Source organism: Parambassis ranga, chromosome 9 (assembly GCF_900634625.1).
Source record: "Parambassis ranga chromosome 9, fParRan2.1, whole genome shotgun sequence".
Lineage (NCBI taxonomy): Eukaryota > Metazoa > Chordata > Actinopteri > Ambassidae > Parambassis > Parambassis ranga.
Genome location: NC_041030.1, coordinates 22,162,814 through 22,188,341, shown reverse-complemented (window position 1 = coordinate 22,188,341; position 25,528 = coordinate 22,162,814). Strand labels below are relative to the sequence as shown.

The window sequence follows — 25,528 nt, the reverse complement described above, 5'->3', positions numbered from 1 at the left end:
CCCCCGCGCCTCCTCCGCTGTCTGATGGATAATTTAGCGCGAATTTTACGCACAACAGGCGCAAAAAAAAACGGACCAACTAAAAGCACCAACGCCAGGCGCGCACGTTGGTTCAGTAAACTGTGTAAACAAAGCAGTGAGGGAAAAGTTCCATCTGAAAAAACACACAAATGATCCGGGTTAAGTCCACGTAGAGGTCGGCGGTCCGGCGTGGAGTGTGTGTCCCAGCAGAGGCTGCGGTCCGCGGACAGATACGCGCAGAGGCTCCGCTAGTTTTTTTTTCTCCCCGGTTTGTATTTATTTATTTTTTTAGTGTAAAAGTTGTTGAAGCGCAGAAACAGGAGGCTTACAGCTGTCAGAGTGTGCGCGGCGGCTGGGTATTGATATCCGGACAGCGGTGGAAGGTTCGTCCCTCCTCCGGGCTGCGGTGAACCATCGAGGGGAGCCGGGACAGTTCACTGCGTCCTGCGCGTCTGCGGAGCCAAAACTAGCGGAGCGGCTGCTGCGCTGGTCTCTGTGTCTCTCTCTCTCCACCCCCTCTCTCTCCCCTCATCTTGAGTAGTCTCTCCCTCTCTCTCTCTCCCCCTCTCTCTCCCTCTAACACGTATCATTTCTCCTCTCCGTTTTCTGTCTTTCTTCCTGTTCAAACTCTCTTTTTACACTTTTCACTTCCTCGGCTCAGATCATCAGAACAATAACACACTGATCATCTGTGACACAGTTTACTGATGAGAAACAGGATTTACATCATCCTCTGAGGTTTTTACACACCAGGTTCTGCTCCCCTCTGTCAGACTTTTTTGAGATTTTCTTCTTGAGTTCTGTATCCAGAGGAAAGTGTCAGGATCTCTGTTAGAGGTCTACAGACTAAAACCAACAGATGATCCTTCCTTTAGACGTCTCTTCAGTAGGTCTGAAACTGTGAAGGTTTTTCCAGCGTAAAGGAAATCTGACAACATTTGGTGAGTTTAACTGACTGAACGTTCCAGTTTAAAGATCAAATAAAAAAGTCTGATGTGATCAGATGCAAACAGCTGAATGAGCCTCAGTACAAAGGTGAAGTCACACCTGTTCCAGCAGACCGCCTTGAGACCACCATGAGACCGCCATGAGACCGCCATGAGTCCACCACGAGACCGCCATGAGACCGCCATGAGCCCACCATGAGACCGCCATGAGCCCACCACGAGACCGCCATGAGACCGCGATGAGTCCACCACGAGACCACCATGAGTCCACCACGAGACCGCCATGAGCCCACCACGAGACCACCATGAGTCCACCACGAGACCGCCATGAGTCCACCACGAGACCACCATGAGTCCACCACGAGACCGCCATGAGCCCACCACGAGACCGCCATGAGCCCACCACGAGACCGCCATGAGTCCGCCATGAGCCCACCACGAGACCACCATGAGTCCACCACGAGACCGCCATGAGCCCACCACGAGACCGCCATGAGTCCACCACGAGACCGCCATGAGTCCACCACGAGACCGCCATGAGTCCACCACGAGACCGCCATGAGTCCACCACGAGACCGCCATGAGCCCACCACGAGACCGCCATGAGACTGCCATGAGTCCACCACGAGACCGCCTTGAGTCCACCACGAGAACGCCATGAGCCCAGTCCACCACCAGGAGAAAAATAATGGACCCTAAAGAGACAAAAGAGAAAAACCCGAGGCAGCCAGTGTGTGTGTTATTCCGTCTGTTAGCCACAGTCTGTCATCAGAGTTCACTTCAATGACTGTAATTAGCTGTTTGGAGCAGCGCGGTGCATTCTGGGAGTTGGTGTTCAGACAGGTATTCTCTTCAGACAGTCAGGATTTACAGCAGCCGAGCGGCTGAGTCTACTTCCTGGATCTGTCAGTCCTGGTCACTGTGTAAAAGTGAAGGTTATTTGAACAGCCAATCAGAGCTCTGGGTTTTCTCTGCTGCTCCGCCACATTATCACTGTTACAACATGTATTATTATTTCTGCTGCTGTAGGTGGTCGACCTGCTCCACAGATTACAGCGAGCTCATTGTGTTTCAGGTCTGACTTGTTATCCACAACCCCGAGCTTTCCCACCCGTCATCTGTGTGCGCACACACACACACACAGACACACACACATACAGACACACACAGACACACACTCACAGACACACAGTACAGCACATCAGCTAAAAGTGTAAGTGTGTGTGTGTGTGTGTGTTTGAGTGTGTGTGTGTGTGTGTCTGTGTGTGAGTGTGCGTGTGTCTGTCTGTGTGTGTGTTTTGTTATGACTGGCGTCACCCTGACAGGCCCCATTTGTCATCCTCAGGACCTCTGGTGGATTGATAACGAACAAAAACACAAACATAAGCGTCTGAAAATGAACTCTTGTCGGCTTAAAGCGACTTTTTCAGCGTGGAGGAATGTGGAGCAACAACAAGCCGTCTGATTGGCTGAAGCACAAGTTCAGGGTCGATGGAAGCCGGCAGCAAATCAGGGAGAGTAGTTAAAAATCTGAGTTGTGCCGGTGTGTAATACACACTTCATGTACCGTGCAGGAACGACTGAGCTGCAGCCGGTTTTTACAGGATTCTCTAACGTCATTATAAATGTGCCTGATATTTAATTTCAGTTAATCTGTTGTAAGAAGCAGTTTAATCTTTGTGTATGATCGGTCACATCACCATAAATACACCAGAATAAATGACCAGAAATTTAAATTAAAACAAACATTTGTGTATTTCAGATCTATTTTTGTGTATTGATGGAATGTTACAGGTTTTGTCTCATGGAGTGAACCTCTAAATATTCACTACACGGTACTGTAAAACTATAATAAATGATTTTTATTTACAGTATTGTTTAGTTTAGAATTCTGTCCGTTTTTTTTGTTAAAAATTGTATTTTGTTAATATAAATATATATAAATATAAAATGTTGGTGGTATTTCTTATTTTGAATTTTTTTTCCAAGATAAATCTAAATTCTGCTGTTATTGCACATATAATGTTTTTAAAGTCCGTCTCTGTGAGTGCCTGTCTGTGGGATCTGCAGCTCAGGACAGAAAGCATAAAGGAAAAAGAGAGAGAAAAGCAGAGCCGGAGTAGAATTAGGTGTTTTCATCCATTGATTAATGGCTTTCTAAAGCAAAGCACATCGAGAGGAGCCGGCCGATCGATAAATTAACTGCCCAAATTCATCATTTTCTACAACAAAAGCTAATTATTTAGACGGCTGCAGGAAAAGAAAAAACACAATACTAGCAGGAGTTCATTTAGCAGCGCGGCGTATTCCTGCATGTGAGGCGCTGCAGAGCTGCTTCAACGGCTTCCACGCCGTTTGTGGCGTCAGAGGAAAAAAGCGGGCGCAGATTAAAGCGGACGGGCTGCAGGACGCCTGATGAAAGACACTGAAGGGACGACTAGAGATCCATACTGATACATGCAGGTACAACATCAAACATTAAAATATTTAAAAACATGTAGGCTGTCCTCGCCAAAAGACAAAAAAACTAACTCTGGCGCCCCCATGTGGTCGTGTCAATAAGAAAACGGCAGAGATGCTTGTTGCAGAATGTCAGGATTTAGGTGAATTTAGCAGCTCTCTGTGGCCTCGGATGCTGCCAGCATGGCGACCGACTGACACTAAACTGACCCGGCTGTATGCATGCACAGAGTGAAGGATTATGGGAAGGCAACCAACGCTGTTAGACGCACAGTCCTCAAACATTCTGATATCAGAAAGTCTCAAATATCTCAGACACCGCCTCCTTCTGTCTAAAAGTAGGTACTACATCAGTGCTCCACACAGAACCATGCAGCGCCCCCTCTAGGTGGACTCAGGCACTGCCATGATGGTGACAAACTATGGGTGACATCACACCAGACGTAACACACACCTCAGTTATGATGGACACACACACACACACACACACACACACACACACACACACACACACACACACACACACACTCCTCTTTAGTGGCTGTTTGAGGCTCATAAATCACTGATGGAGCTTTGAAGGGTTCACTTCCACTCCGAGCTAAACGAGGCCTTATTGGGTTAAATCCATGCGGGTTAGTTAGTGCACAGGTGACGGCAGTTCAATTAAAATGTTTGCAGTTCATTTACACTGCACACACACACACAGAGGCCCTGTAACCTTGGTACATATAAACACACAGGTTTAGAGCACGTGTCACTTTCATTTACATAGGAGCATGTTGTTAAGACGCCGCTTTGACATTCAATTAAAACGTTTACATTTCTGCTTAATTAATTCGGCGGATGGCGGCAGGAAAAGACGAATGGACGGGCCGCTTTGACAGGAGGCCGATAACCGTGTGTGTGTGTGTGTCCCGGCTGTGGCGTTAAGGTCACGGCAGGCTGACTATTATAATTCATCTCTATAGACATGTATTCAGCGGGGACTGATGTTCTCTGCTCCAGCTTTATTTCAAGCTGAGCTGTTTTTAAAGTGTTTTCAAAGCAGTGAAATTATCATTATTCCTCTGTTTGAAGAAGCTGATTATTGATCTCTGTGTTAAAGGTCGGGTAGGAGATTTCACTCTGATGCACTTTTTGTTAAATTAGTGTAACTTCTCTTTACAATCCGATAGCAACCGATTAGTTCGGCAGTTTCGCATTAAAACGAAGAATATGAATCATCTGTGGAAGCTATAAAACGCTAAAAACATCAGCCAATCCTCCGGGTGGACCCTGCGCGGAGTATTGGCTGGTTGTCACTCTCTTCCTGCTCTGTGCACCAGAGAGGTACGTGCATGATCACAGACCGCAGCTCGTCTTCAGGTGATGCGCGTCCATGTGATTGGAGGCGTGGCTTCGGGGTGAGCTCCGAGAGAAAGGGGCGTGTGTTTACTTTCGAGATCTGGCTGACTCTCACTGAGTTTTCAAATCTCCTCCCCGACCTTTAATCAACCAGGAAGAAAACCAGAAAAAGCCTCGGAGCTGAACATACTTTTTTTGTTGTGTTTTTTAGCTCAAATATTTGTCAACAGCTGCTTCAATTTTCCACATAAACACTGTAAATACAGTTTGTTAAGATTCATTTACACTGACAGGCTGCTCACACCTTTCTGCTTCACTCTAAAGAAACTTCATGCTGCTTTATACAATAAGACAATGTTTTAAAACCTAATAAATCAACAAGAAGTAATCTGAACCTCTGTACGGCGCCCCCTCTTGGCTTCTACAAATACTGCAGGTGTAGTATGGATGGATGTTGCTGAGGTGGCACCACCTGCATGTCACTCAGAGCAGCCTCACCACTAAAGAGGAAATGAAACACGGACTGTAGTTATTAGCATAATTTAATTTAACATGCACAGCTGCATCTTGTCCGAGCAGAGGTGGTGACGTCACTGGGTTGGATGGTGTCTGACAGCAGCTAGCGTTAGCTAACCAGCAGTGACAGCTTTGACAATGACTAGCAAGCTAAAGGTGATCCAGGGGAGGTCAGGTGTGCTGACACCGGATGTGACTGGACCATCTGTTAGCCCATAATGCTAACATCTGTGTTGTGCTAGCTACTGTCAGACTTCCACACCATCCAACCCGGTGATGTCACCACCTCTGCTCGGACAAGATAGAGCTGTGCATGCTGGGAAATGTGTGATTTAAAAAGTGATGACCGTCCATGTTTCCTTTTTTAGCCTTGATATAACGTGAACATGTGAGACAGTGAGGATGGAGTTCAGCCTCTAGAGGCCATTTCAGGAACTGCAGCTTTTAGTGCTGATGTGTTGGCTCCACTTCACTGCATCCTTCCACACATTCACCCCAGAAAAGTGAATTAGTATGATTTTCATTTCACTGTGTCCTCTCCTCTCCTCTCCTCCCCCCTCCTCTCCTCGCTCCTCCTCTCCTCGCTCCGTGGGCGGGTCTTGGATCCAGACTCAGCCCACAGGGGGAGTGGTCTGCTGATGTAGCCGGGTTTGGAACGCTGTTTCCCGGCCAACCTTCCAGTTGTGACTTGCTGTGATTTCGTCTTCCTCCCCGGTCGCTCCCAGCAGGCCCCCTGCCGCCGCCGCCGCCGCCGTCTCTCTCTCTCTCCGGTGAAAGATGATGGAGCTCCGGTCGATCCTGCCCGCTCTCCTCTTCCTGTCCGCCGCCTGCCTGCAGTCAGTGTCCGGCGCGGCTTCACGGACAGGACCGAAAGTCACCGAGAAGGTGGGTGATGAGATCTGCCGCATTTATTTGCATGAATCTCAAACTGACGCTCCTGTTCGGGCTGTCGGTGTCCTCTCGTGCACACGCAGCCACAGCGAGGATAGTAACGGAGAGTTACACGTGCACACGCACACGGAGCGCAGACGCGAGCGGTGTTTACAGATTGTTTATAGATTCATCTAGAATATCTGGGCCAGCCCACACACACACACACACACAAACACAAATACAGACACACACAGCTGTACACGTGTCCACTCTGGCGCGTAATGCGCAGCGCCTCCAGGCGCACACACACACGCACGAATGGGTCAACAGTAAACACACAGGGCAGTGAAGGAATGAGCGCAGTGTCACTGCATGCTTTTACTTTGAAAGGTTTTGAAACAAGAAACCCCTTCAGGTTTTTTTTGTGTGACAGTGAACGCACCATAAAAACAACAGCTTCAGACAGAATATCAGCATCACCTGATCCTCAGACTGACAGAGGGAGGACACGTGCCACCAAACAGCACACACGTCAGCAGACACGTCAGCAGGAAGTTCATTCAGGACTGAACAAACAAGTCCTCTGGGTCCCAGGCAGGATTCATTAAGGATAAACCTCCATTTCACGTACCAAATCAGAGTTGTACTTGTAACCATGGTAACAGATACTAGGGATGCTCTTGACATTATCGGCAAGATATAAAATAAAAAAAAGGCCATCAGCCAATAAGATGGAGACACCAGCAGCTGCATCAACACGGACTGACATCATCCAAACAGATGTCTGTCTGTCAGTGAGCGTATAACAGACACATTATGGGTCAGTGGAAGCTTTTAAAGTCTCAGAAACTTCTAAAATAGAGTGAAAGTGACCTGAACGCTTGGTCTGAGGAAGACTTCCTGTTTATCAGAGGCTGCTTCCGTTGCCTAGCAACCTGAACTCTTCAGCCATCAGGCTGCGAAGAAAGGTCTGACCCGTAGAGCTGAAACAATAATAAATCCATGTATCTAATAATTAAGTGAAAAAGTTTCAGTTGGATTGTTTAGCCACAGATCTGCCAGGTCTTTCACTGTTTGGGATGTTTTCGAGAAGAAGCTGAGGAATCAGGGAACACTCTGACGACGTGTATTAACGTGACGTCTTCTGTGTGCGCAGGTGTTTTTTGACATCACAGTGGGCGGTCACGAGGTGGGACGGATCGTCATCGGCCTGTTTGGAGAGGTCGTCCCGCTCACTGTCAACAACTTTGTCGCCCTGGCAACTGGAGAGGTAGAACTATGATGTATACACACACACGCTCAATCATGTCATGCAAACACACACAATTCACCCAGAATGTTTTTTTTTATTTATGTTTATGTGTGTTTATGCTTTTATGTGTGATATTAAATTTGATTTGTGACCTGTGTCTCAGAGGAAGCTGTCGTCGTGTTCACACAGACTTTTGTGCGTCTCTGCAGAAAGGCTACGGCTACAAAGGGACAAAGTTCCACAGAGTCATCAAGGACTTCATGATCCAGGGAGGAGACTTCACAGCTGGAGACGGAACCGGAGGTGAGAGAGCGACCTCAGAGCGTGACCTCTAAAGCTTGTTCCATACTCCACGAGAACAGAGAACTCGCTCCTCGCTCCCCGGGTGTGCAAGAGCTGCGGAACAGGCGCATTTTGTGGGCGGAACGTCGGCAGCGAGGAGTGAGGAGCGAGTTCTCTGTTCTCGTGGCGTATGGATCCAGCTTAACCCTGAAGCTTTAGCAGTGTTTGAGGAGATGCAGTGAGGAAGCTGACAGAACGTCCTGCCCTCTTCCAGGTCACAGCATCTATGGAACCACGTTTGCAGACGAAAACTTCAAACTGAAGCATCTCGGAGCCAGCTGGGTGAGCGCACACACCTGTGTCTGATGTGTAGTCCTGTCCAATGAGACGAAATCCTCTGACTGGTGTGTGTGTGTGTGTGTGTGTGTGCTTACCAGGTGAGCATGGCGAACGCTGGTCCGGACACCAACGGCTCTCAGTTCTTCATCCTGGCTGCCAAAGCGCCGTGGCTGGACGGGAAGCACGTGGTTTTTGGCAAAGTTCTAGACGGGATGGTGGGTGGAGCCTCCGAGGTTTTACACAACATCACTGCATGTTGTAGAAATACATATTGGAAGGAGGCAGGCTGCAGCAGGCTGGTGTCTAAAACAAGAGATGTAACACAGCTTCAGTAAACCAAAGAAAAAAAACAACACGACAACAAAGACACACAACATGTCTGCAAAGACCAAGAACAAAACTAAACAAACACACAGCAGAGACAAAAGAACAACAGATGACAGGCAAGAAAGAAGCTGAAAACACAAAAGCAACATCCCAGAGACACAGACCAGCACCACGACAACAAAGCCACACAAAACATGCGACAAGACTCCATATGCACGCAAAGATAAATGTTATTAAACTAAATACACAAACACAACGTGACACAAAATGACAACCCACACATGTGAACTTACTTCCTGTGTCAGTGTCAGAGGCTCCGCCCACACAGGAAGTGTGTCAGAGCAGGTAGAGGAAGCGAGGGGGAGCAGTGTGTCTGTCCCTCCTAGTGATGAAGAAAACATGTTGACACACACACACACACACACACTGTATGTTTTGCTGCCTCCTCTCTAAACACACTCTGTTTCTCTGCAGTCTGTGTTTCACACCATCGAGCTGCAGGACACCAACGACCGGAACCTCCCGTACACAGAGTGTGTGATCGTCAACAGCGGCCGGATCCCCGTCAAAGAGCCCTTCGTGGTGGAGGTGGAGGGCTGGTAACACGCTGATCTGACTCGACGCTGGTGATCCATCAGAGACACTCTGAGACAAGCTAAAACCGGCATGCTAACATGCTAATCCTGAATGTGGCTTCTGATGGGGTTCCACTGTACGCAGATAATAATATATAAGTCAGAGATATTTCTATTAAGTTATTAACAAACATCATTATTCACGGACTGACAGACGGGGAGGAGTTTTGTATTTTTGTGTGAACACAAACAGGGAGTACACATCAAAACAAAAGTGCAGGTGCTAATGCTGCAGAGCTAATTTACTTTAATATCTACACAGTGTATTTACAGGTTTTAGAATCGTAGGAAGAAAATCATATCTCATGTTTTGAAACATATCAAAGCTTTCAGCAGAGAGTGTGATCACTGTGCTTCATGCTAACAGTTGTAGCATGTTTAGTGGAGCAGCTTCATCCCTCAAACTGACTCCGTGAAACTCCTGCAGCCTTTCATTGCCAAACGGTTCTTCCTTTGCCAAACTTTCTTTGCACTTCTTATGCATCTAAGAAACAAATATCAGACTTAACATGCAAAAACGTGTGTGTGTGTGTGTGTGTGAGAGAGGATCTGCATAAACTGTGCCACAAACTGCACATGGATGAAAAGTGTGCAAATGAACAATGCATTGATTTTAAATGTTGTTTAAGTGTTTAATCCCTCTGTGGTCGTTGAAGTGAGGTTATTCTGTGGTTTAATCCTGACGCTGTAGCTCATATGACTTCAGTTAATGTAGCGTTTATCAAACATATCAGAATGACTGTTATCTTCTTTTATCTCCTGCAAAGAAAGTGCCAACAGGTCTGTTTTCTACAATAAACATGCAACTGTAAAGCAGCTGGAGTCCGTGTTTCTACTGCATCGTCTTCTGGTTTTACCTCATGGGTCCAAACGTGAGTCTAGACCCCTCAAAGCACCTCTCTGCTTTTAACCAGACTACATGAATTCAGCCTGACTGTGACACAGTGCTGACATGGCTGACAGCACCAGGCCTTAAAATGAACTAAATGTAAAGATGCTGCTGTTTCATCTTTGTTTTGTCTTGAGGACTCACCACAGAGTGAGGACGGACTGAGGAGAAGCAGCAGAGGCTCTTCAGCTTTGGTCGTGTGTCTTCAGGTGGTTAATCCATCGTGGTTGCCAGGCAACAGGGGAAGCAGCAACACCCTGATCCCAGCTCCTCCCAGCCACTCCCACGCCAGGTCCCAGGTCTCCGCATCAGTCCTGGGGTCTCTGCACAAATAGAAGGGAGGCATCCTGATCATGTGGCTGCCAAACCAACCACCTTAGCTAGCTCCTCCTTATAAGAGCATCACCCTTTAGCCACAACAAACAAGAAGGGAATGATCCAAACTAAGAGTTTATGACACTGCAGCTGCTCAATCTGACATGTGAGCATCCAGACAGACTAAAAAGGGCCAAGATGGTGGAGGCGGTCTTAGCGTTAAAGGTGTTAATGTTTCATGTGTCTGAAGCTGCAGACAAACGGACCAAACCCTCCTGACTTTACCCTGAATCATGCAGACGCCTCGCTGAGGGTCTGCGGGCGGCGGGCTGAGGCTCGGCGCCGTTAAACGGTGTAATTATGGCCAGTAAAGGTGAAGCTGCAGAGGAAGGCTGAGAGCTGACAGCTGAGCTCTCCGCGCTGACACAAAACTGCTGCTAATGAGAACTACAGCGGGTGATTTGTTTTCCCCTGTTCTACAACACACACACACACACACACAGATGCAAACAGATAAACACACACACACAGGGGAGGAAAACATCTCCGAGCACAAAGGTCAGCGCGGAGCAGAAATCTCTGGAGGAAGACAGGAAGTTGACAGAAAACAATGAAATGTATCACAGCTCTGTTCCGAAAAGTCAGCTCTCCACAAATTAACAAAAAAAGAAATCAGCTCCTGTATTGATGCTTCAGAGGGCAGGAGTCGTCAGGAGGACTGCTGTCCTCCGACACACACACTCACAATGTGTGCAGGCTGACTCCCCCTCATTCATCACAGTGAGGATCAAACACCTCGCTGCGTCTGTGTGTCCATGTCCTCGCACATTACTGAGATGAACTGAGTTCACATTCACATTGTTTCACATCATGTTTGGGATGTTTCCAGATTACAGACTCTACAAAATAATAAAAACTAATCTCTCATGCAGAGATACATGAAGAAATGATTCCATCCCTTCGTTTTTCTTACCCTGCTTTGTCCTGCAGGGCCATTCGGGGGGCCTGGAGCCTTTAACAGCTGTCAGAGGGCCCTGAACAGGTCACAGGTCTATTGTAGGGCTAACATAGGCCCCGTTCACACTGGAGAAAGTCAGTCCAGCTAGAGTAGGATTGAATCCAGATCGCCTTTAAGCTGGGTACGTTCAGACCTATTTTCAAATCTGGTTTTCACACACATGTGTCCGCGCTCAATCCAGCTTAACCCGGCTTGTTTGTTGTCCTCCAAACAGCTAGGTGGCGCCTCCTAATATACAGAGTCCGTTCAGGTTGCGGTAAGGCCGCGTGGCCCGTGTCGCTCGTTCTTTCATTTTTTTTGGTTCTAAAAGCAGCTTATTCCTTTGTAGCCCTGTGGAAAATAAACTCGGGGCAAAGCTGTCGTAGTTTGGTGGTTGTTTACACACAGCTTTTGTACGCGACCCGGACACTGTCCCCGTGAACTGGAAGTATCGCTATCCCGTCACTAGCAGGATTCACTAGCTAGATCCACCTCCGAGAGCTGGATATATCCAGATTCACGTTGTTCAGACTCAGAAAAAAAAATATCTGCATATGTCCTGATACGGCCCAAATCGCGCTCTAGCCAGATTGATTTCCCCAGTGTGAACGGGGTCATATGGGGGGTCATGTGGGAGGAGGCCGGAGAGGCCAGCAGGCCCCACACAGAGCGGCTTCAGCCAGACTGGACTGTGTGTGTGTGTCTGTGTTGCACATGTTTTAGTCAGAGGTGACTGATCATCAGTGCATTTGTTAAAGAGACATCTGAGTTTGGTGTGTTGTGTGTAGGAGAGGGTTAACATGTCATCCTCTGGTCCTCCTCTGGAACATCTCAGCTGAGTCTATATTTTCTGCCTGCTGTTGTTTCATATTTTCTATCAGACCACCAGGTGAGAGAACGGACAGATGGACAAACTACCACCTTAAACCTCCTCCACCTCCACTCAGCGCGCCGCACAGAATCCCTCTCTGTTTGTCAGCCGATATAACAAGACTGTCTGAACCTGGAGAAGCAGCAGAGCCGCGGGTGGAGGGCAGAGAGGGTTTAAAGAGGAAACAGAGAGCGGGAGAGAGAGGCAAAGAAAGTGGTTGTAGGTTTTTAAATGGTCCGCAGGGATGCGTGTCGAGGAGGAGGAGGAGGAGGAGGAGACGAAGGAGGGGAGGCTCCCACAGCGACTGCTAGTTATATTGGGGATCTGTTAGTGGATCAATGAAAAAGAAAGAAAGAAAAGAGAGAGAGAGGCTGCGTGGAAGGATGACAGGCCTCATTACCACCAAACCTCAGACAGTGATGCCTCTGTGTGTGTGTGTGTGTGTGTGTGTGTGTGTGTGTGTTTGCAGTGTTTTTACATGTACACTGACTGTGTTGCCGTGCCAGCAGAGGCCTATTTACATGCATGAGTGTGTGTTTGCAAAGATTCTCCATCCTTTCTCCTTCTGTACAACTCTGTGTGTGTGTGTGTGTGTGTGTGTGTGTGGTGTGTGTGTGTGTGTGTGGTGTGTGTGTGTGTGTGTGGTGTGTGTGTATGCTCCCTCTGGGCCTCTGTAAGAGAAGCAGAGGATGATGGGACAGAGTTGTTTAAAGGTCAGCAGCAAACACATCATCAGACCGAGCTGAGAACTAACAGCTAACCTGCACACAACCAACACACACAACCCCAGAACTAAACCACAACGCAGCCGATGCACAACTGTACAACTGATACCACCTTCAAACCTTTTAACACAATCATACTGTGCAGGAAAGGGACACACAAATGGACGAGACAAACCTGAAGCTCCATTTAAACCTGAGCAACACACACACACACACACACGGCAGGTAGGCGTCTACAGGATCATACACACACACACTTTCCTCTGTTCTCCTGCACATGTTCTTGTTGTATAGATGATAAAGTTGTGTGTCTGCAAACCTCTTTCACTTTTACAGCTCCTGAGCAGCGGCTGTCTGCAGCAACACAAAACAAAGGTCCACACAGTCACACAGACCCACACACACACACAACACATCATGTAATACAGTATGTTGTTTCGAGCACAGACACTGACATTGTGTGTTATTTTGTGAAAATGTCTCATTTATACGTGCACATACACACAAACCAGCCATTTCACAGAACAAAGCTGTAAAGGTCTGTGTGGGTCCAACTCACAACGGACCGAGCGGCAAGCAGAAGTGTTCAAAACTGCAGTTCACTCTGCAGCCTCTGGGGGCAGCCTCCAAAAGCCAGTCCTCACAGACGTCCACAGCAGAAATAAAACAAATCACAGTGGGAGCTTCCTGCTTCCACGGCTTCACCTGTTCGTCCGTATTTGGAGTTTAGGTGGAGTGTGACGGCGCCAACACTGCGAGACTCAAAATGGCTCCTCAGGAACCTACAAATGACGTCACAGAGTCCATCCATTGTTACACATTTCCTGTGACCTTCAGTTCTGCGGTCATGTGACTAAAATGAACAGAAAGACACTTCCTGTTTGTCTCAATAAAAAGTAATATTTTGATTTCATGTCAGAACAGCTGGACCTGGAGCATTTAAAATGAGACAAATCTGATTATTTACTCCACACTGCCACTTCCACAGAGGTCGAACTAGGTGATTTGACGAGGACTGTTTTTACAGTGTTTCTGCAGAACAGACAAACAGCTCTCCAGAAACTTGTGTGTGACGTCACACACCCTAAAAGTATGACTAGCGTTCCATCTTCACCACCTTCACACCCAACACTAACAACATGGAGGCCCACCTTCCTCCTCCTCCTCCTCCTCCTCCTCTCTGACTTCAATTAGAGGGAGGAATAATCATATTGACAGGGCTGACAGGTCGGGGCAGGAGAGCGGGAACATGAATAGTCACATGTGTCAAAGGAAGAGCAGCGAGGAGGAGGAGGAGGAGGAGGAGGAGGAGGAGGAGGGCCGGTCAGATATATCAGTGTGTCTTATTGTAGCTTTGATATTATGACAATGACACGCAGTCAATTCAAATTCAGAATCACTGGGGCCAGCAGCTCCAATAAAAGCCCAGGAATGAGTCTGCTGACATTTCTACACAGACGTATTGACACCTCACAGTGTGGAGCCGCACAGACGGAGACTATCAGACCTCCACTCACATAAATTACATATTGACATGCGTGCAGAAGGACCTGCAGCCTCTCATACAGCGCGGACCGGCTGCGGCTGGCAGGCGGACGCTAAAAGAAACAAACTATTCTGCACTTTTCTGCACAGCGGGGTTCAGTGTTCAGACTCAGAGCAGGTCTGGATCTGGATCACGGCGACCTCTGGTCAAACAGACACTGGGACACATGTTGTAGATTCTTTAAGATTTAAAACCTTCTTCATAAAATGAATATTTGTTGGTGTAATAAACTGAAATGTAATCGATGCTCCAGCTGTGTTTTTGTTGTGTTTTAAGTTATTCAGGTTAATTACAGGAAAAGTCTGCAGCAGCCCATTTATATTCAGGCCTGTAATAAAAGCTTATTTTCCTCTGTTTCTCTCTCACACACACACACGTTTGCATTATTCCTCTCTCCGTATGCGTTTCACCATTAGCGTCTAATTGTCCTGTAATTTTCCTCCATCTGTATGCGGCTCTGTTTTAAAGGCCTCCACCTCTGCTCGTATTAAAAGCCATTTTCCGCCGGTGTTTCTGTCTTAACTACATGCATTCCACCATTAAAAGCTAATTTTCCAGCCGCCTCGCTCCCATCTATATGCATTGCTGCGCTGAAGCCTCATTTTTCTACTTTCTCTGCGCCTCCTCTCCTCCCGGGCTCCATCAGTCGGGAGGAGCCGGCCGGGGAAATCGTTAGAGCTCCTTCTCTTTAAATTGGGGAGGTGGACGGCAGGTGAACATCGCATTGATCGCCCTCTCAAGGCCTCTTTCTCCCCCCCTCCATCCCTCTCTTGCGCATCCCTCACCACCAATTGTCTGGCCTTTACTCGCACACACTCCCCCACCCACCACATCCTCCCTCCTCACATCACCACCAATTGCCGGCCATCCCCCCCCCACCCACCCTCCACCTCTCTGTTCTTCTTCGGATGCTAGCGGAGGTCACAAATTTACAAGAGAGTGGAGGGGCAGGGGGTGCTGCTGTCTATCTGTCTAACAACCACCATCATGGTGCGGAAAACAGAGATATGGGGGGGGCGGGCAGCAGGGGGTTATGGGACAGTAGAGGTGGGTGGCGTGGGCGGGGGGGTCGGAGTAAACATGGTGATGATTTCCCCTGAGTTTCGTTCATCCGGACCGATAAGGAGGGAGAGAGGAGAAAAGGGGAGGAAGAGAGAGAGAGAGAGAGAGAGAGAGCAGCTGCTGTCCTGTCACCGGTGGCAACTGTAGCCGCGGTGACACCTCCTCCTCCTCCTCCTCCTCCTATTCCTCCTTACAACAAGCAAGGAAAGAGAGGGATGCTGCGAGAAAATCGAAATGCTGACACACACACAGATATGTCGCCAACACACACACACACACCAAACAGCCTCAGCGGGGCCCTCTCATCGTCCAATTAGAGTCCTAACTGAGAGGAGAAGACTTTCCTCTGTCTCTTTTATTTAAAGTGCAACTGTTTGTTTTTTAAAGCTTCGAGTTAAACTCACAAAAACAAAAACTGCCATGTTAGCAACAAACGGAAACTTTGGCCTGGATGAAGGGTTCAGTGATGAAGAGTTGTGTTTTTGTTGGTTTGTGCGTCCAGCATGATGCTGCCACCGCCGTGCACCATCGCTGTCTCCAGCCTGACTGCTGGGTCGCATCTCTGGCCAATAACCTGATTTCCTGCTTCATGAGGCCGCTCCCTAAATCCCACTAACCTCTTTGGTATGAAAGGGTACACTCAGCACTTTGATTTGATTGGATTTGATGGACAGTCGAAAAATCAATGTTGTTACAAAGTCTGTGAGAACAACACTCTTTAAAATGGCCGCTCAGGAACACGTAGCAGAGCTGCCGTCGGAACAAACATGGAAGAGGAAGAAGCAGAAAGTGTTTGTGCTCCGTTTACAGCTCTCAGGGTTAACCAGGGCTGAAACCATCTAATATGGATCTTTTTTCCACTTTTAGTATCTCTCTTTTTTTCTCCTCCTCTGGTTTCTCGGCCCTCCTCTCGTTCTTCATGTCTCCCTCCCTCCCTCGCTCCTCCCTCTGCTCCAGCTTTCACTGCTAATTAGTTTCAGAGGGAGAGGAGAGAAGGGGGGAGACAGGGTGAGGAGGAGAGAGAGAGAGAGAGAGAGAGAGAGGAGAAAAAGGACAGATGAGGAGGAGAGAGAGAGCAGGACAAAGAGTCGGTACAAACCACTGCAAAAACTGATGAGACGCCATGTTAAAAACCTCCAAGTTCTCTTTTTAATCAGACCAGTGTGTTTTTACCTTGACATGTTTCGACTGCTTCCTTTTAAAAAACACCTATTATTACAATATGAACAGTTCAGACCACAAACATGTTTGAATGCTGTTAACGGTCATCTATGACACGGACGAGAAAACGTCTTTAAAGTTATGAAAATATGTGTTTTACCCAAGCGGCAACCTTCGGGGCTCAAAGTTGAAGCCCATGCGGAAGTGTCAAAACTTGTAATTCACGCTGCAACCACTGGGGGCTGGCTCCAAAAGCGAGTAATTTCCCATAGACTCCCATGTTAAAATGGCCGACTTCACAGCAGAAATGAACATGTTTACAGCCTGGTACAAAAAAACCACTCTGGTCTCAGATGATAGGTTCTCTTCTAGTGTAGGGGGGGTGAACTTTTTTTTACAACTCACTCGTTTCAATTGTATTCGGACTTAAAATTACGCATAATTATGGGCGTTGCCGCTTGAGTGACAGACAGTTGACGTATCACAGCGTGAGTTTCCTGCTCCCGCGATCGCCCGCCCCCCTAAACCCCGCTCGTGCCCCCCCTTTTTGTCCATATTTAAGAGTTTTGGCGGACGTGACATCACATCCCTGAACCTCCCACCGAGCCTCAAAACGGCTCTTCAGAAACAAACGGGTGACGTCACGGATGCTCTGTCCATAGTTTTTACTGTCAATGGTTTTACCCCAAAACACCATCTTTACAAATTCATTTAATGCCATTAAAATGAAAAGAAAAGTCGATAATCCGCCCGACACAACACACGGTCAGGTTCACACTAACACAATATGATCACATTGCTCAGCGTCGTCCAATCATACAGGCAGAAATACACAGATATCAGGCCTACAAGCATCAACAAGCCACAGCACCAGCAATAAAATGTGTTTAGGCCAAGAGTCCGTACACTGAGGAAGGGAGAGAGGCATGTTAAAGGTCTGCTGACACTAAAAGAAAACCAACCAACCAACCAGAGCCTCCTGACAGCAGGCGTACAGCCACCAACCATCCGTCCACGCTCCTCCAAACTAAAAAGTCTGAGGGCTTCATCTAAGATGGAAAAGAGTCAGAACAGTTGGTCTGGGTGCCGTGTCTCCATCTCTGCAGAAGCTCATACAAACTTTTCTTCACCCGAAGCTTGAAGCTCAGCTGAAAGTTTGACAGGAGAAGAAAACACAAACACGGGGAGGAGAGTTCGCCTCCGAGCGGCTGAAAGCTGATTTTCCTGTCAGTAAACAGCTGATCGGCCGCGCGGTGCAGCCGATCGATGACATTATGCAAAACAAGAAAAAATATATAAAGAGGAATGCTGGAGAGGAGGAGGAGGAGGAGGAGGAGGAGGAGGAGGGCGAGCTGAGAGGAAATCAATGCATGAACCTCTTAAACTCTGACGTCTGCTCGTATGTGCGCTGCTGCTAATTTTCTTTGTGCAGCTTTGGTGTCAACATAAATGTAAACAAACCTCTTCATATTTTATCAGTTTGTTACATCGCTGCTAAAACCTCACTGCAGGTACACCCTGAAATCCGTCTCCACGGCGACCACATTTCAAGGTGTTTAATATAAAATAATCAATAAAATATGAAAGGGTACAGATCCTTAGGACTTTGAATTTGTTTGTTTTTTAATAACCTGAGCATGTCAACAGGAACTGGCTCAGCCAATCAGCTGCGTGATGCCGCAGCCTGAGCGTCACCACGACGACCACGCGCAGAATCGCCTGTGTGAAGCTTGTAGGAAGATGTGTGTGTCCATGAAGTCTTACATATATATATTGATATATTGAATGAGTTAGTGCCAGACCTGAAAACATCCCATGAAGGATGGCTGGAACGGGCAAACATGTCTGCATAAGTAAATGATCATTCTGTGAATCATAACTCCCCCTAGAGGCCAGGAGGACTTGAAGTCTTACAAATAGGCATATACATGGTGTAGTAGATAGACAGACACTTGTTAAAACAGAAACAGGATTTTTAGGGTGATGGAGTTCTCTCTCTCTCTCTCTCTCTCTCTCTCTAACCCCCCCCCCACCCCTCGCTCACCCTCTCTCTCTCTCTCTCAGTGGGATGGATGGATTTTTCGTCTTCCTCCATCTCTCTTATTGTTTTCACACACCAGTAGGACGAGATGCTCCACTGAACGGCCTTAACACCCCGCGGACAGCAGACATGTTCGTGTTGCTCCTGTTGTGGGGACATATGTGTCTTTATACACTCACATTGTGGGGACCCGGCCTCCATCTGGGGACACAAACGTGTCCTCATAAAGTGGTTTATTAAATAAGGACTCCTGAGAGTCCGTGTGGAGTCCTCTGAAGTGATGGAAACACTGAGTGTGTGTTTGATCTGTGCTCACCACAGGAGGGCTGACACACACACACACACACACACACACGCACACGCACACGGTGATAAATGCAGCGCTGGCAGCAGATCAATGATGCCAAACTTTGCTTGAGCAAACAGCGATCCATAAGAAGAACTCAGCCTCTTTTATTTTTGTCTTTCTCAGCAGTCAGTCGTCGTCTTTCAATCACTACATCTTTTTATCTTTAGGAGTCTCCTTAAAATCTGTTACTGGCATTTTTCTGTCTATGATCTGGATTAGCAGTAAATTACAGATTAACAGGAGGAGTGTGTGGCTCCATCGCTCCATCCTTCTGTTCTCTGGTTTCTGCTTTGATGGCTCCGTCCATCCTCACAGGTGAAGCCACTGTGATGGAGCTTCAGAGGAGACGTCCTCCTCCTGCTCCTCCTCTTCCTCCTCCTCCTCCTCCTCCTCTCTTCCTTAATCTCTCCTCTTTTTCTCCATCTTTCCCTCGTTCTCCTCTTTCCCTCCTTTTCTCTTCATGTCCACTTTTTTTAAAATCTCCCTTTCTTTTCTTTTCATGCCAACATCTTCTTCTTTCATTCCACTCCTCCTCCTCCTCCTCCTCCTCCTCCTCCTCCTCCTCCCCCTCATGTCCTCCCCTCCTTGTTTCCTCTTTTATCCCCCTCCGCCCGTCAGATATTGTTTAAAAAGCGGAGCTGCAGTTTGATGGTTAAAACGCTGGCAAATCGATACCTTCACACATGACAGAACGCCGGCGGACGACAGAACGGAGGGCGAGCGAGGCAGGGTGTAACAGAGAGGGAGAGAGGGGGAGGGAGGGGGAGGGAAAAATAACAAGCTGACAACGAGGAGGCCCTTATTTCCAGGAGCTGAGACGGATGGATAGCAGGGGGACGGCTCTCTGTGTGTGTTTCTATCTTCTTCAGTCCATTACTTTTTTCAGTTTGTTTCCCTCGTGTCACCTTCCTCCTCTCTCTCTCTCTCTCTCTCTCTCTCATCCCTTCATCCATCTCTCACATCCTTTTCCTCCTCTTCATCTTTTCATTGTCAAGTTTTATCTTCTCTTTCTTCTCCTGCTTTTTTTTCCTCTTCTTGGTTACAAATAAATAAAAACAGGACGTCGGTGATGACAGCCACTGTGAGAGGTCATTGTGTAAGTTAATAAGCAGCTCTTGTTTCACCAAAATGGCCGTCACCTCGGCGAGGTAAAAAAAAAAAGCATTAAAAGAGAGAAGACCACACAGGAACGACGACGGCTCCCACACACACACCTACCACCAACCAGTCACAGATGGACGATGGACCCATTTGTTTCTGAGGGGTTTCAGTGTCTGATTCTACCTAAACACCTGGTTCATCCAGATATGAAGCAAAAGGGCCACCACACACACACACACACACACACACACACGACTTTGTAATTTATCCACATCACAGAAAATTAAATAAAAATGAAACTTTTTAAATTAAAATTAAAACTTTGATGTTTAGACTGAATGCTAACTCTGCACGTCGTTGGTCTCATTGACACAGCTGCAGCTATTGAATAAATTCACGACACAAAATGAAGTTAATTAACCCCTTCTCTCCCTTTCTTTAAGCCTGGACAGTCATCGCTGATTGTACATATATATATATAGACAACAAAACATCTCACTCACAGGCGCTGCCATACAGTCTATGGTTAATTTGCATATTGGAAGCTGTGCTTTGGCTAAAGAAGATGTTGAAATGCATTAAACTCAGGATAATGTTCAGAGTTTAACAAATAGACAGAAATGTAAAAATATAGTGAAGCAAATGAAGAGAGAGAACGATGAGAAGAGGCGAGGAAAGAGGAGAGGAGGGAGAGCTGATTAACCCTTTCCTCAGCCGTTTGACAAATGAACAAAATCAACAGGAGCCCCATCGCATCTATCACTGCTACACACACACACACACACACTCGCAGGGGGGCCAGAAATAACTAGTTTCTGCTAATAAACCCAACTAGCATGCCAGGACACATTACTCTGTCATAGGCCACACACACACATCCATCTTCCACAGAGAGAGAGAGAGAGAGGGGGGAGTCGGGTGATCGAGCTTCACTACACAGGCAGGAGTGATGGGGACATTTGTTAAGGATGCGGTCCATTCAATAGCAGTCATAGACCACCGCCGTCACTTTAAAGGTTCATCCATCTCCACTGCTCCGCCTTAATTTTTCAAAAAAAAGCCTTTGTGAGGAAATATGACTTCCTATTTTTATCGTTTCATCATTTGTAAAAAGGCTCGCCAGCAGCCGGCCGGCCGGATCCTCCTCTCTGTATAAATCATAACAGCCACGAGCTGTCGATAGTCCTCCAGCACCAGCACCACCGCCACCACCGCGTGGATCTGTGCGGAGCGAGGAGGCCGATCACAGGTCAGCTCTGGACCCGAGGAACAAATCCATCCCGCTTGTTAGCTGAAGGCGACCTCACTGCTGCTCTGATCCCGAGCACATGTTCAATGTTCAGACCAGAGCCCATTTATAAACCTGGACCATATCCACAACTTCCTGCTCTTACACCAAACTATTCATCTGAAATCTTTTCTTTTAAAAAGCAAAATAAATTCAGTCTGACCTCAACAAACTGTGTGTAACTGTGTTATTCTGCACACAGACATGTGTGAGTTCTCTCTGCCTGTAGCCACGACGGTGCTGGTAGGAAATCATCAACAATACCACAAATGAATGTGTAGCAACAGACGTGGCCGTCCGTTGACTTCTGAAACAGAAGCTGTTTTTTCTGCCGACAGAGGAAAACATCTTTTTTTCGGTGGATGCTGAGAGAAACGAGTTAAACTGACGGAGCCGTTTGTTGCTGCTCTGACCCCGTAAACACAAACGGAGCACCGTCCTGCAGGTTCACGGAGGTTCACAGCCTTTTCTGCACAGCTCTGAGACACATCCATCACTGCTCACACCCACGCCACGCGGCTAACGTTAGCAATTTGTGGCTAACACACCCTCACACCACAAGGTCAATTAGCCTGACCCGGCTAATTACACAGCTAGCTGACACACACACACACACACACACACACACACACACACAACATCCACTAACAAATAGTCCACACAATTTAACCTGCTTTAACCAGACACACATGCAGTATGTCTGACACACACACATCCATTAGCTGTGTGTGTGCAGGACCAAATGAAGACCAATGACCAGGCAGCTTTAATCTGCTGCTTCTAATAAGAAAACACAGGAAATAAAACCAGGCTAAATGATGATACAACTCTCCTTCAACTCCACTCTGTGTGCGTGTGTGTGCAGTAAGTATAGGCCTACATCATTTAATAAAAAGCAACAACAGCACAATGATTCCATTTCTTTTGGGGCTGCAGATTATTTTTATTATCAGATCATGTAGGAAAAAGAATTTTTGATCTGACTATTAGGACCTAACATTTTGAATAATTAGGAGTGTTACTGCTTCAAGTGAGAGTCATCTGAGACCATGAGCTTCTTCTTTGCCTCTGTTTAGATTAATCCCTTTTTTTGTGTGGAATTTTTAAATCAAACTGAAATTAGATTGAAACATTTCTGCTGTGAAATGTGATATTGTAATACAGAGGTCTATGAGGATTAAACCCTCTAGTGGACACTGGAGGAACTGCAGTATTTTACACGCCGCATGGTGATGTCATGTTAAAGCCCATAAAAAAAAAACAGAGCAGACATCAAAACAATCGCTGCAACGTGTCCCTGGTGTGAAACACAGATTAAACAGATTAAATATGGTGAGGAGACGCGTGACCATACAGGAAGGGGGCGGGGCTTCACTGAATAGCACAGAGCACCTTACAGAAAACTAACATACTGCACAGGGTGCAATGCAAAGTAAGGCAGAGTAAAACCCACATAATGTAATACATGTTGATCCAAAATATTAAGAAGAGAACATTTTTCAAGTAGCTACACAAACCTATACCCATGCACACACACACACTCCAGAAAGTGAAGGGAATCCAGAGAAAGAGGAAAGGAATTATTTTTCTTTATTAAGTGAGCTGCTTTCCTCCGGGACGACAAACACAACACACATTAATCTAACCTGCTACTGCTGCGTCTGTGTGTGTGTGTGTGTTGGTGAGTCTCAGGAGTTTCGGCTGCTGTGGAAACAGTGCATTGGCTCTCTGCTCAGCCCAAAGACTAATTACTCAGAGTGACGTGGTGGCTGTGCTCTCTCTCTCACACACACACACACACACACACACACTTCAGTCAGTCAACAGGTGTGTCAGAGAGCGAGGTGTGTAAACACTGCAGCACAGAAAAGAAGGCAGGAATTAATTGTTGCCCTACACACACACACACACACACACACACACAGAAAACAACTTAGAGGTTATTTTCAAAAAAGGAAAACACTTAAAGGGTTCGAATCATGCTGCATCTATTCCTGAATTCCAATAAAGGATCTATCTATCTATCTATCTATCTATCTATCTATCTATCTATCTATCTATCTATCTATCTATCTATCTATCTATCTATCTAATGTTAAGAATAACATGCAAAATAAAATTAAAGGACTGAAGCTGGTTGAACAGTTTCTGCTGTAGAAACAATGAACATAGATGCTAATTTTAAACTGTGATAAAGGAGCTTCAGTGGTTTATGTCTTTAAACCAGGAGATAAAAAAGAAAAAAGAACAGAAATACTTCTGAAGCAGAAAGAGAACAGAGAGGGAGGTGAAATGAGCAGAAAGAACAAGAGAAGAAGAATAAAATGAACCCGAGCAGATAAAGTGGAGGGAACACACACACACGTGCACCATACACTCACATCGCAGCCAAACTGAGTGAAACAGTGATGGATTTCAGTTATTAGCCAATCAGAAAGATGGATGGTGCAGCGCTCTGTCCAATCAACATCATCATCTAGATCCAGTTAGCAGATAGCACCTCACCGCTAATCAACTTATTAAAGTTCCTGATAATATCACCGCAGAATAATCTCACACACACACACACACACACAGGCTGAGGAGGGGAGAGGGGTCGATAAAATCACTTGAGGCGAGCCGAGCGTGGAGTTAAGTAATGACGCTAGAGGTCATTAATATTATTTAACACCTGCAGGCACAAACACTAATGAAGAAGAAAAACTGGAGCGCCTGCTTCCTGCTGCCTCTTCCTGCACAAAGACAGTGTGTGTGTGTTTTTAGATTTTTACTTCACACATGTGTGTGTGTGTGTGTGTGTGTGTGTGGTGATGAGCTTTTACTGCTAATTTGTTTCAACTGATTCTTGGTGTCTGAAATTCATAATTATAACAATAATATGTTTTATTATTAAAATACATCTTAACTAATCTAACAGTCTACTGAAGTTACTACTAACCAGCTAATAGAAGGCTCTAGTGTAATACCACTGTGAGCCACTTGATGGTGTAGTGAGTCAATACAGCCTGTAGTCTGACCTCTGTGCCTACAGAGAAGAAGAATCAGTTGTTGGTGTCCTCCAGCAGCAGCCCGCGTGATGATCAGCTGGATCAGCTCCGTACTGGATCAGCTCCGTGCTGGATCAGCTCCGTGCTGGATCAGCTCCGTGCTGGATCAGCTCCGTGCTGGATCAGCTCCGTACTGGATCAGCTCCGTGCTGGATCAGAGCAGGCTTCTGTTCCTCCACGCTGCCTGATGTCTGTGTGAGGAAGAGGAGGCTCAGAGATACTCAAATGTTTCCTCCATTCATCCAAACCAGCAGCTACAACCTAACTACAAATAGCTCCTTTAAATGTGTCAGATATACCTGGTACATGTGGTCATTCCACCGGAGGGGTCAGAGGTCAACCTGGAGCCTCGGTTGAGTCGACAGGGATGGATAGAGGAGAGGGTTTGAACCTGCGACCGTGCAGTTCTGCAGGACCTGAAGCACCTGAAGATGACGGTGTACCTCCTCACAGCTTAATGTGGACAGATGAGCTGCATCTGCTGGTAAACAGGAAAAAGAAAAAACAGCTTTTCTGCTCATTAACGCGGCTCCTAATTGAGTATCAATTCCAGGTCAACGAGTTCCTGTCAGCTGTTTCTCCTGCTGGACGTCCCGGCTGCAGGAGGGAAGGTTTGATCTGCCTAAGTGTTTTTCAAAGTGTGGATCGAACTCTGAAAGCTGGCTGTGCAGCGGCGACAAGTTTTATACTCCGAGAGTGAACGTACAATGAACAAAAGCAACAACAAAACTAACACACAAAGACGAGGAGTTTTCTTCTAAAACCAACAGTCCAGGACCAAGACAGAGTCTGGAGTAAAGACACCATGTAGCCTCCAGGTTTGTCTGCATACAGTCTAAAACAGCTGTGACATCACTCAGATTACTCAAAACACACAGCGTCAGTCTCAGTGTAATTGCCTCAAACTGCCAGAAGGGGGAGACTGAAGATGTCATTTATTTGTATAATGTAAAATTATATAATGGCATGTTTTTAGTTTTAATGTTTAAACAAACACAAAAAAATCTGTCACTATCATAAGGTCACACACACACACCTGTGATGGAGACAGGGGAGCTTTGATCCGAGTCGGTGTTTAAGGATAAAAAAGGTTAGCAGTGACGGCTGACACTGACAACCATCTGACTGTCACATTACAGT

At 46.7% G+C, this 25,528-nt stretch overlaps 2 protein-coding genes and 1 long non-coding RNA gene across 4 annotated transcripts in view; 1 reads left to right on the top strand and 2 right to left on the bottom strand.

Annotated features, from left to right (window-relative positions):
* Window positions 1–476, bottom strand: part of prdm6 (PR domain containing 6) — a 62,628-nt gene extending 62,152 nt beyond the window's left edge. For both annotated transcript variants that reach the window (XM_028413392.1, XM_028413393.1), the window contains exon 1: window positions 351–476. The gene's annotated coding sequence lies outside the window, so the exon portion shown is untranslated. The remainder of the gene's footprint in view (window positions 1–350) is intronic.
* Window positions 477–5,926: 5,450 nt separating this feature from the next.
* ppic (peptidylprolyl isomerase C) lies at window positions 5,927–9,812 on the top strand. The gene is made up of 6 exons (XM_028414925.1): window positions 5,927–6,173; window positions 7,318–7,431; window positions 7,623–7,716; window positions 7,970–8,037; window positions 8,133–8,249; window positions 8,836–9,812. Exons 1-6 carry the CDS (start codon window positions 6,066–6,068, stop codon window positions 8,962–8,964), a joined length of 630 nt encoding a protein of 209 aa, XP_028270726.1. The 5' UTR covers window positions 5,927–6,065; the 3' UTR covers window positions 8,965–9,812.
* Window positions 8,223–24,487, bottom strand: LOC114441825 (uncharacterized). The gene is made up of 4 exons (XR_003671284.1): window positions 24,359–24,487; window positions 10,030–10,208; window positions 8,655–8,743; window positions 8,223–8,337 (listed from the first exon to the last, which is right to left on the bottom strand). It is a non-coding gene; the product is annotated as an uncharacterized LOC114441825 (long non-coding RNA).
* Window positions 24,488–25,528: the final 1,041 nt, after the last annotated feature.